At 44.2% G+C, this 12,312-nt stretch overlaps 1 protein-coding gene across 1 annotated transcript in view; it reads right to left on the bottom strand.

Moving 5' to 3' along the window:
- Positions 1-247: 247 nt before the first annotated feature.
- Positions 248-12,312, bottom strand: part of ABCG8 (ATP binding cassette subfamily G member 8) — a 36,902-nt gene continuing 24,837 nt past the window's right edge. The window contains exons 9-13 of the mRNA XM_073628467.1: positions 9,606-9,805; positions 8,312-8,388; positions 6,716-6,983; positions 3,692-3,819; positions 248-1,161 (exon numbers count right to left, since the gene is read on the bottom strand). Coding sequence (XP_073484568.1) covers positions 1,024-1,161; positions 3,692-3,819; positions 6,716-6,983; positions 8,312-8,388; positions 9,606-9,805 — 811 coding nt within the window. The 3' untranslated portion in view covers positions 248-1,023. The remainder of the gene's footprint in view (positions 1,162-3,691; positions 3,820-6,715; positions 6,984-8,311; positions 8,389-9,605; positions 9,806-12,312) is intronic.

Raw genomic sequence — 12,312 nt, 5'->3', positions numbered from 1 at the left:
CTAGCACAAATACCCTCCAATCATCCCTACTAGCACAATCCCCCATCCACCCCCACCCACATACAAATTTCCCATCCTAGCACAAATACCCTCCAATCTTCATTACTAGCACAAATCTCCCCCCATACAAATTTCCCCTTCTAGCACAAATTCCCTCTACTATATCACCTCCCTCTTCTAGCACAAATCCTCTTCCCCCATCCCCCCGCCCAACACAAATCCTCCCAAATCACTTTCCCTAGCACCCTCCAAATTTACCATCCTAGAACAATTCTTACTCTCTGCTGCCCCCCAAATTCCCCCACCCAACACAAATCCCTCTCCTTGTGGTGCCCTACATGATGCCACAGTGCCCGTGCCCGGAGGCAGCCGCCTCTCCTGCCTACACCTTGTTCTGGGCCTGGGGACACGTCTTATTCATGTCTCATTTACATGTCCCTTATGCTATTTTTTTTTTAAAGATTTTAACCAAACTTAGGCTTTAAAAAGTCATTCCACCCAATCGTGATAATGTAGACCTGTTGGGTGTAGTCATCCTCTTATATCTTATATATCTTTGGGACTCCAAGGGTGAGATCCTCTTATCATAGTCCTGGTTGTGTTGTGCCTATCTGAAAGTTTTGGGGTTCCAGCTCCCTCCTGTTGCATCCTCTACTAAAAAAAAGGTAAAAAAGCAAAAAACAAAACAAAACCTCAACAGGAAGAACAGGGACCCATTTTAAAATAATTGCTTATCATTCATCTCAAGAACAGCCCTGCCCTGGTAAACAACCACAAATCAAATTCAAACTTTCATTGTTCCTCTCAGGGGCAGGATTGAAGCTGATTGGCGGTTGTCATGGAACATAAAACACTTTTTTGAAAAGTCATAAATAAGGTCCGGCTTGCTAATAGGAAGACTTCACTCTATCCTGCAGATATCCTCATAGAACTATTGTCAGAGATTGTCTCTTACATCATTGCTTCCCTGGCACACAATTCAGCATTCATTTTTCATGTATTCATGTCCATAGAGGAAACTGATTACCAATCTTGGCTGGACTTTTGCTTAATGAACCTAAGACTCAAGTAATACAGAAGAAGGAAACCAGCAATGATGCCAGTGAGTGTAAGATAGCAGGCGTAGAGTGGGTAAGTGTCCATCGTCAAACTTTTCACAATCTAGGAGGAAAAATAAAAACAATCCTTAGCATTACAACTCATCCAATATGACCATGTGGTTGTTCACCTATTTCAGTCTCATTTTTCATTTTTGAATCTCAAATTTACACAACATATTTACCGACTCTGTTATGCTTGTTTCAAAGTTAATGCACATCAAGGTTCAGGCTGCATTCATACTTTTGAATGGGCTGCCCTATGCGCGTTTGTTGCCGGAAAATAAGCTCCTGGACCTTTTCGGGCGACAAGCCTCACGTAAATTTTAATGGTGCGGTTTGCCATGATTGCCGCACAATCTTGTTATGCAACAGAGGCAACAGAATCACATCACTTTTCGGGTGCCATTAAGGGATAATGGCACACAATAAGTCTATTATGCAATGATCACCGTGCGTTTTGGAATCACGGGCAGAATCCATAAGTGTGAACAAAGCCATAAGGTTTCAAGTTTATATAAAGCAAAACCTTTATTTTCTAAGTTCTTAATAGTGTGAGAATGTTTACAACTCTGGTCATGCTTGTATTGCTTAGTGTATCCCTGCTGGGGAGACTCACTCTCTCTATTTATCCTGGTGATCATTGTATTGGGCCCAGAAAGTGAAGGAAAATCCAAAATTATCGCAGGAACAAAAATTGAGGGGAAATCTTCCAATGGGAACACTTATTATGGTGACAACTGTCGAAGACAGGGTTCCCCTTTGCTTTAGAGAGATTTTCTCTCACCCGCTGATGTGTCTCTAGTTTAGGAAGTGAAGGGAAATCATTATGAAGGCATACATGCAGCAACAAAACACATAACAAGGGGCTTCACCAATACCTACTCTATCCAAAATATGAAAAACTCTTTTGGCTTTTCCTTGCTCTTTCTTAGCATGTGGAATCCAGAGGGCTCTCAGCAATAGAAAGATCATTGATTACCTTCCTGTCCAGGGGAAAAGAGGCGACATTAAGACAGATAGTGTGAAAATGGCCTTCACCCAATGTGCACCCAGAGGCTGCAGGGCCAAAGATGGCACCTTACAAGATCTGTGGTTCACTCTCCTCATGCAAGGGCTTTCTTGTCTCCAAGCCCCAAAATGGCTACCCTAGGGGTGATATTGAGCACTTTCAATCACCACCAGTACTCATAACACAGAGATTTTTAATTTACTTGATGTTCTCTGTATGATATGGTTGATTATTCATAAGAAGAAGAGAAAGGAAACACTTCACCAAAGATGCACCATTGCTGTCTAAAAGCTGGATTGTAATATAAGTACAGTGGGTACTGGTGGATTTTAGGACAGGCAGCTGTTAGACTACTTGTTATTCTTGGAGAGACATCTACATTATGTTGGCCATGTAAAAAATGCAATCCACAAACAAAATGGCTGACTTTTTCCCTTGCCCTTTATCTTTCCATAGCCTAATCCCAAAGATTGTATCAGGGGCCTAGTCTACAGTGTACAAGCTCTGAGAATAGGTTAGGCAGGTCCAGGAGGTAGATAACTCTCTTGTAGTATTAAAGAAAAGGATACCCTAGAGCAGGGGGTCTCCAAACTTTTGCAAATAAATTAATTAAATCTTAGGAATAAATATGTTTTATTTGGATCAGAGTTTGTAGCAGAGTCCCCCCTTACACCAGTGTCCCCATCATAGACCCCCTTACATAAGAGTTATTTCTTACATCAGTGTTCCCATCAGAGTCCCCATCACATCAGTGTTTCCATTAGAATCTCCCCTTGTCCAATGACCTCATTGGAGTTCCCCCTTACATCAGGGCCCCCTTACATCAGTGTCTCTATCAGAATCACCCGTTATATAAGAATCCTCATTAGAGCCCCCATTGCATTAGGGTCCCCAACAAAGTCCCCCCTTACACCAGTGTCCTCATCAGAAGCTCCCCTTACATCAGTGTCCCATTCATAATTTCATCCTTACATCAGTGTCCCCCTCAGAATCACCCCTTACATCACCCCTTACATCAGTGTCCCCCTCAGAATCACCCCTTACATCACCCCTTACATCAGAATCTCCTCCTACATTGATATCCCCAACAGAGTCCCCTTAATTGCCATAATTCAGCTGAAAATGTAAAGCAGCAGGGCAGGAATATGAGCAGAGTATGGAAGCAGAGCAGGTCTGGACATAGGAAGTTCCGACTTCCTATAAATACTTGGGCAAGTGCGTCATTCGTTGCTAGGGAAGGAAACAGTGCAGTGTGGGGATGGGGGCTACCTGCAGGTGGGGGTGGGTGACGGCAGGAATGAAGTAGTGACCCATTTATTTGAATTCTGTGCACTGGCCCTGTTGTGGACAGAATAAAATATCCTAGCATCCCGAAAGTGGTTTTGTTTCATATAATATGCAGACCCCTGTCCTAGAGGGAAGGAAATCAACATAGATGTCCTGCCGAAAAAGGTGGCAGCTTACTACTTCTGCCTTATATATGTGCTTTATTTTCATTTACTGTATACAGTGTATTTTGTTTTAAGACTATATGATCAAGTGAAGGTGAACTTCAAATATTTTAGCTAAGAAGATATCTTACTGATTCTCCAGGAATGGTGAGGGTGAAATTTTGGGCCTGGACCTTGTATGTTGTACCCATGAATTGAACCTGCACGAGCCCAGCAAAGCTCCAATGCATGAAGGACACAAAGGAGATCCAGTAAGGGACTGCAAATAACAAAAATAAACAATTACCAGACTGTGAGTCAAAAAACATTTTATATAAAAAAAAATACAGATAATAACATTTGTTGGACAAAATAATTCCTTTACAAATACTCATTACCAGGGCTTTTTTTCCTCAGAGAGAAGGTGCAGGAAACCCTCCCATTCAGAGTCACCCCTTGATTCCACCCCCTACCCACCCCCGAGCACCGTTCCTTGGGTCCAACCCTTACCCACCTCCCAGTACTGCCCCTTTAAGAGAATACAGGACCAAGTATTTTATATGGATATAAAATAGTATTTGTTAATGATAACAAGAAAGGCAATACAATAGATCTAGCAACAATAGACAGCCCAGCGACAATAGATCCCCTCCAGCAACAATGCATACCCAACAGCCAGCATCAATTGATCCTTCAGCAGCCAGCAACATTAGACCCCTCCCTCAACAGTAGATCCCACTCAGCAACGATTGACCCCCTGCAACATAAGACCCACTCCCAGCAACAATAGATCCCCCATCAGCAACAATAGAACCCCCTGCAAAAAAAGATTCCATCCAGCAACAATAGATTCCCCAGCAGCCAGCTAGATAAGACCCCTCCCTCAACGGTAGATTCCTCCCAGCGAATATTGACCCCTCCTGCAACATAAGGCCCACACCCAGCAACAATAGAATCCCCACGAGTAACAGAAGTCCCCCCCAGCAACAGTAGACCGCCTTCCTTCCCAAAAATAGATCCCCTCCAGCAACAATAGATTCCTCAACAACCAGCATCAATAGACTCTCCAGTACACCCCAGCACCCCTTGCCATTCAGTTTTGGAGGTGCCGGGACTTGCGTTCACCCAAGATCCTGCTGAAAAAAAGCCCTGCTCATTACTGAATTGGCTTGAGCGAAATAGAGAGTTTTTTGCTTCACCAAGCTTTTGATTAAATGCATTGGAGTCAATCAGAAGGCAGAAATTAGGGCAGATTTGGTGAAAATGATCTTCATCAATGCTCCTTTCTGCTTTTGGAGAGAGCTTTTGATTAAAGTAGAAAAAGCAAACTGCAGAAAATTTGAGTGCAATCTAACAGAAATGACACCTTAAAAAAACAACTGTGTTAGATTTATAAAATTAAGACATTAAACCTAGATCTGCCCAAACAAAACATTTATTGGGACAAACAACACCCCTATTAGGGTCAACTCCACCTATGTTCCCTATTATTAGACAACCCGCCTTCTTTCTGATGATAATTAGATGGGGTACTAGGAAAGGTAGGGGTTAACTTTTTGTCAGATGAACCCTCTCATAGGACATATGTAAAGTCATCCTGTTATGAGTATAGGGAAAACATAGGATCAGGCTGCATGCATAGATGTGGACTACCCTAAGGTTGTTGTTATTGTTTAGTTGTTTAGTCGTATCCAACTCTTCATGACCTCATGGACCATAGCGCACCAGGCTTTTCTGTTCTCCACTGCCTCCTGGAGCTTGCTTAACTTCATGTTCATTGTTTCGATAATGCTATCTATCCATCTTGTTTTCTATCGTCCTCTTATCCTTTTTCCTTCTGTTTTTCCCAGCATCAGGATCGTTTCCAATGAGTCCCCTCTTCACATTAGGTGACCAAAGTATTCAAGTTTCAGCGTCAGGTTCTATCCTTTCAGTAAATATTCAAGGTTGATTTCCTTCAAGATTGACTGGTTTAATCTTCTTGCCGTCCAAGGGATTTTCAAGAGTCTTCTTCAACACCATAGTTTAAAAGCATCAATTGTTTGGCATTCAGCCTTTTTTATGGTCCAACTTTTACAGCCATAGGTTACCAGGTTACCAGCCCCAAGGTTACCAGGCATTAAATGATACCATCAGGAGTTGCTGTCTTGTCAATGGCAATGGCCCCTGGGTCCATTTCCAAAATAAAAAAAGGCATCCCGAGGCACTGCCTATTTGTGGCCCAGGTGGCCATCTCCTGCCACTGCAAGAGTACATTCCTGCCCCCCTTCTTGATTGGGTTCAGATCCTTAATGACATCATGGCAATGGAGACCCTAGTTGCAGAAGATAGTATAAATCCCAAAAAGGTCTAAACTACCTGGACATGCTGGCTGGCCTTTAGTGCTCTTTGACTTTTTATTATGCCCTATGACCCTTATCCTGCAATAAATTGTCCAACCTCTCTTTTCTCTTTTTATTTATGTTATAGTTCTTTGTTGTTCCATATTTAATGTCATGGCCTTCCATCAGTTAATTAGGATGTACCACTTGCATTTACAATGTCTCAGGATTTCTTTCTATGGCTTTGGCACGGAGTCATTTGAATGCCGCATGACAATTTCATACTAACATTTTTTGTTGTACATCTCAAAATTCTCTTAAATTCTCTTGAATAAAGAGTTATTTGATAAAATTATACCATCAGGAATACAGTCATAAGTAGTTTACCCACTCTCATGTGTTCCCAGACCTCTATTTGTAGTTTAAACTGTCATTACCACCCTCAATTAGACCCCTTTCACACTGGGGCAGTTTTCAGGCGCTTTAGCGCTAGAAATAGCCTCTGCAAAGCGTCTGAAAACCGCCTCACATTCATTCCAGTGTGTCTTTCACACTGGGGCGGTGTGCTTGCGGGATGTTCCAAAAAATCCTGCAAGCAGCATCTTTGGGGTGGGTTGGGAGCACTGTATTTTGCACACCAAAAATGCCCTGCCTATTGGAATGAATGGGCAGCACTTTCAAAGCGCCTTAAAAGCGATTTGAAAGCGCCGCAAAACAGGAGTTTTTAACCCTTTTTTGGGTTAAAAGTGTCCCGCTAGCGGATGAAAAGCTTTAGTGTGAACAGACGGGCGGCTCAGTGTGAAAGGGGTCTAAAATAAGAATAAGAATAACTGTCCTCTAATTGTAGAAACTTACCTGTCCAGAGATTCTCCAGCCTGATAATGAATCCTCCAGTCAGATAACAAGCTGTGAAGATGGCATTACTGAGGAAGGAGGACATCTGTAGGGTGGGGAGCGTTGCAGACATCCACAGGGCCATGGTACGGCTGCAGTAAACCACCAGCCACATGAGCAAGAAGTTCATCAGGAAGTTTTCTGGTAAGGGGTTCAGGTTTGCCAACCAGTATATGGGCACGCTATAGAAAATAACAAAGGCCATGTGTTCTGGGAGCTCACCAATGACCTGAAAGACAAAGTGGAGAACAACTATTATAAAATCTAGCATTCCATCATTTCACTTTCCTGAAGAAGCTAGGAACGAGTCTTATAGGCAATGTGATGTGGGGAAGCCTGGGATCACCAGCAAGCCATGTGGTAAAAGCAAATAGTCGTTATTCCTTCAAAAACAGGCAAAGCAAAATAGTTCCTTCAGCGAAAAACAAATAGTCCATACACTTGTGGCTCAATCACAAAGATATGGCCCACTGCCAGAATAAATTGTGTCCCATGCAGAGTCCCTTAAAGCCCCTGCCTGCTTTAGGGTTCACAAAGAAGAGGTATCTATAGTTCAGCAACACTCTTACAGACAGCACACAATCCTCACACAGCTGTGTCCTGCTCCACAGAACACCTCCTGACACCTGCTGACTGCTTCATTGGGCCTTTCCAGCTCTCTCTTGCAGGCGGAATAATACCTGTAATCCCAGTTGGAGGCTCTTTGCCACCCAAAATCTCTGAGCCTCTGAATTCCGGATCCCCTACCGGGACTTAACAGTCCTGGGAAAACAAAGTCATTTTTCCCCTTTCTTCTAAATCACCCCGGGTGAGAATCTCTGAGTACTCCCAACTGTTTCTTTTCACCACCCTAAGGGGTCCACAACCTGAATAATGGGGAGACATATCTCCCATCCAGGACCCATCCGTGGCATCCTGTACAGCAGACAAAAGACAACATACACTGGGGATGTTTATCTCAATTGTAACAGGCTGAAGTGCAGTGGGTCCTCAATTACCCCCCACCCCCACCCCCTTGACATTTCTTTGACATTAAAGGGATTAGGGGAGCCAGCAATACAGACTTATGTGGTAGTGCTATGGTCATGTTGCCGTTGACCAACATATGTCTAAATCCGAAAAAAACAATCTCCTTGTTTTTACAACATTTTTGGGAAATGAAAACTCTCAACTTCACTTATTACTAATCCTGGGGTAATGTTACATTACTTCCTTGGATACTAGCCCCATTTAAATCCCATTCTATGCTACAACCCATAAACAGCTGGAGAAATAAAATATTTTCACCAAAATTGGCGTTGCATTTAATTTTTTACTTTAAGTATATGCAAAACCAAAATTATTTTTTGGCTAGAATAAAGAAGGGTTAGAACTCCTATTAGGTTGTTGTCATCTGTTTTTACACTGGGAAGATTCACCGCCTCTGTTTGTTCTTATGACCGGGATAGGACTGATGGCACAGGAGTTTACCTTGAAGACCTCTGAGAATCTTACTTCTCTTTTAGATATTGCCAGTATAAAAAAAAAAAACCACAAGAACTATGAAGTTGAATTTACCTTAGCAAAAAAATAAGGAGTAGTAGAAAATAATCCATCTTCCAGCTCATGGTAAAGCATTGCTCTTTCTGAATGACCTGAAACAAAGATATTTAAAATAATGGTTATTCTAGATTTTATATGTACCAAGCAGAGTTTACCATTTAATCTTTTTTTGGTGCAGAATGTGTTGGGTGCTGCAAAACAATCCTTCACACTAGAGCTGTGTAGGGAATTTACAAGGTCACCATGAAGCTTAGTGATATTTCCCTATAAATCCTCTGCACCTGATCATGGGATATCCAAGATCACATATCCAAGTGCAAATGATGTATTGGATAAACGTTTCCCTAATCTGCTCCTTTGTGGAAAACTGTGTGTCTGACTAGCAGAACTCTGCACTAAATGGAAGTTTAATTGTGGGGAAATAAAGGGGCATACAAAGAAGGCCATGTATGGGGGGGACAGGACCCAGAATAAGGAAGCTCGTTCATCTGTATGTTCTGTTATCAGTTGTATGTACAGTATATATTGTTCCCCATCAGCGTGTCTCTCATACAGCCCAGAGCCTGCACTGACAGTTCCCCCCTCCCTCCTCCCTCCTCCCTTGCACGGATGGGAGAGGAGAGAACTGATCTGCTCCTTGTCCTCCCGCCCCTCTCCTCCCACGTGGGAAGTGTGAAGTCCAGCAGCTGAATGTGATCATGTGTGCCTATAGAGTGTATAAGTGATTACCGTGAGGTGCTTTTACTAAGGGATGTCATAGTTTTTATTCCCTGCTTTGCATGTTAAAATGTTAAATTTTTATTGTTGCGCTTAAAGCGGAGTTCAACTCAAAAGTCGAACTTCCGCTATTCCAACCCCCCCCCCCCCTCCGGTGCCACATTTGGTACCTTTGGGGGGGAGGAACGGGCACCTGTTTTTGACAGGTACCTGTCCCCACTTCCGGGAGATGGGAGCCGCGGCCAGTTATTTGCATATAAGCCTTCAAAATGGGCACTTTACATTTTTCTTCTTCGGCTCCAATAGACTTCAATGGGGTTCGTCATTCGGGGTGAAACATTTCTCCTGTTAGGGAGTTCTGCTGCGAACCGAACAGGGGGTTGTTCGGCCCATGTCTAGTTGTGACCAGTCACGTGCTTGTTTTCAAATTAAAGCAGCACTTTCTATAACAGAGGGAGCATGGCTGCTTGTGATTCTCAACATCCCCAACCCCCAATCAAGTTAAAATATACATTGGCTTCTTCATTTTTTTTGTAAGAAAAAAATGAACTTGCTGGCATGAAAGTACCAACTGCTTACTCAAACTACTCACATTTTGCAACTACATCCAGGACAACAGCAAAGGGCGTGAGGGAGCCTTTCATGAACAGCAGCGCAACTGTATCTTGTATGGAGAGTGGATTTCCACCTTGTCCGTAATACAGAAATCCAATTAATAGCGCCATCAAAACAGCCTCAATGCCATGGATAAGCAATGTTGTCAGATCCCGCAAATCATTTGAAAGATGGCGACTAAAGAGGAGAAGAATACAAAAAGAAAAACTCTTACAAATCTTTACTAGACATAAAACTACAAGATGAAAACTGATATTCATAGGATGATTTCTTTTTTTGGGGAAAAAAGGCTTACACAACGAATAGAAGATTGGTATTGGTGTGCGCAGCCTATTGCATTAGCGTGTGCACCCAGAGCACAAACACACATGCGTGCAGGGCCGGATTTGCCACAAGGCCACCGAGGCCAGGCCTCGGGGCGGCAGTGGTGCAGGGGCGGCGCCGCTCCTGCGGCGACTTCGTGGCCGCCCCCCTATTCGGGCTGCCCATTAAACTCTATTAGGGGCACCGGTGCCTGTAGAAAAGATGGCCGCGCGCCAACCACGCAACAGCGCATGCGCCGTTCCGAAGCCAGCCGGGCTCGGGAAAGCTCGTACGCGCTCGGCCAGGAGGCGCATGCGCAGTAGCGTGATTGCGCAGCCCGGCGCCATTTTTGAAAAAATCAATGTAATGTCAGCAGTGCGGCAGCGGGGGAGAGAGATGACATCTCTCATTGCCTGCACCGCTGTTCCGCCCTCCTCCATCTGATAGAAGGCAGCATGGCAAGTGACATCCCCATCTGGTGGCAGGCATGGTGGCAAGTGACATCCCCATCTGGTGGCAGGCATGGTGGCAAGTGACACCCCCATCTGGTGGCAGGCATGGTGGCAAGTGACACCCCCATCTGGTGGCAGGCATGGTGGCAAGTGACACCCCCATCTGGTGGCAGGCATGGTGGCAAGTGACACCCCCATCTGGTGGCAGGCAGCGTGGCAAGTGACATCCCCATCTGGTGGGAGGCATAGAGGCAAGTGACATCCCCATCTGGTGGCAGGCATAGTGGCAAGTGACATCCCCATCTGGTGGCAGGCAGCGTGGCAAGTGACACCCCCATCTGGTGGCAGGCAGCGTGGCAAGTGACATCCCCATCTGGTGGGAGGCATAGAGGCAAGTGACATCCCCATCTGGTGGCAGGCATAGTGGCAAGTGACATCCCCATCTGGTGGCAGGCAGCGTGGCAAGTGACATCCCCATCTGGTGGCAGGCAGCGTGGCAAGTGACATCCCCATCTGGTGGCAGGCATGGTGGCAAGTGACAAGCGATGGTGGCAGGTGACACGCTCAGGGCTTCCAATGATTCTGCATTATGGTGAGTTGAACTATTTCATTTTATATTACAATGTAATGATAGAAATAATGCATTTCAATCATCCTGACACCATAACAACAATGGTGCCGGGGATGATTGAAGCCCTATCACCAGCCATTGCTCGCGAAAAATCCTTACCCCTCGCGCGCTTACCCTGAAGTATTTTCAGTCTGTACAATTAAAGCCAGTTATTTTCAGTGTTCTCGTGTGTGGAGATATGTTTTTAATTGATCCATTGTAGCAGTCATCGATAAAGGACGAGAATGGTGGTGTGTGTGTATGTGTTTGTGTGTGTGTGTGGGGGGGGGGCGGCATTGAAGGACCCGGCCTTGGGGCGGCAAAGGGAGTAAATCCGGGCCGTATATCAGCAGAGCAGTGGACGGTGTCCGTAGAGCAGAGATTGGTATCAGTAGGGAAGAGGATGGTGTCAGTAGTTTTTATTTATTTATTTATTTATTTTATAAATTCTTGAGGAAAGGCTCCTAAAGAAATTGTAAAAACAATTAACAAAGAGACTAAGGACAGAGCTTCCCCAGTCCCTTTCTCTGCAGCCTCAGCTGCACTGGACAGTGAAGAAATGGGAAGTGCTCTTTTCTATGTTTCAGTTAAGAATGAACACAGGGGTGATTGGTACAGATCACTCACTGTCTTCATTCATTCATCCATCCTGAAACATCCCCCGCATCTTGTGGGAGAGGAGAGAAGGGAAGCTGGCAGCGCTGCAGGGAGGAGACAGGGGATGCCAGGAAGCAGGGGAATTGGCACTGCACAGGGTGATTAGGGTGTGGCCAGGCACACCCTGTGCGCACGCCTAGGAAGATTGGGTATCACTTAAACTAAAAAAATCCTACATGAAAAACTGTTAATGGTGAGGAAATAAAAGATCAGATTGGGAACACACAATACTTGCTTTAAAAAAAATTACAAAAACACTATTTTTTTTTAAGGCAAGCATTGTGTGTTCTGTTGGTGCCTGAAAAATCCCAATCCGATCTCTTTATTTGACTAAGTATAAATAGGGTTGTGGTACCCTGGCAATGATCAGACCATTTTTAATGGTGGATTACCCCAATCCTTTACAATTATTATATACCATATCAATGCTGACATATTGTAAACATATACTAGGTCTCCCCAGGAGACGGTAATCACGGTAATCACTTATATGTTTATACTAGGTCTCCTGGGGAAATAGGTGCAGGAACTCCCTCTTTCAAGTCAGTCCCCTACCAACCTCCGAGCACCAACCCTTGATTCCACCCCCTATCCACCTTCCAGTATCACCCCTTTTAGAGAATACAGAACCAAGTATCATTTTGTGGTGCTGTGTAATTTGT

The sequence above is a fragment of the Aquarana catesbeiana genome, linkage group LG04 (assembly GCF_042186555.1).
Source record: "Aquarana catesbeiana isolate 2022-GZ linkage group LG04, ASM4218655v1, whole genome shotgun sequence".
NCBI classification, from domain to species: domain Eukaryota; kingdom Metazoa; phylum Chordata; class Amphibia; order Anura; family Ranidae; genus Aquarana; species Aquarana catesbeiana.
This window is presented reverse-complemented; position numbering and strand designations above follow the sequence as displayed.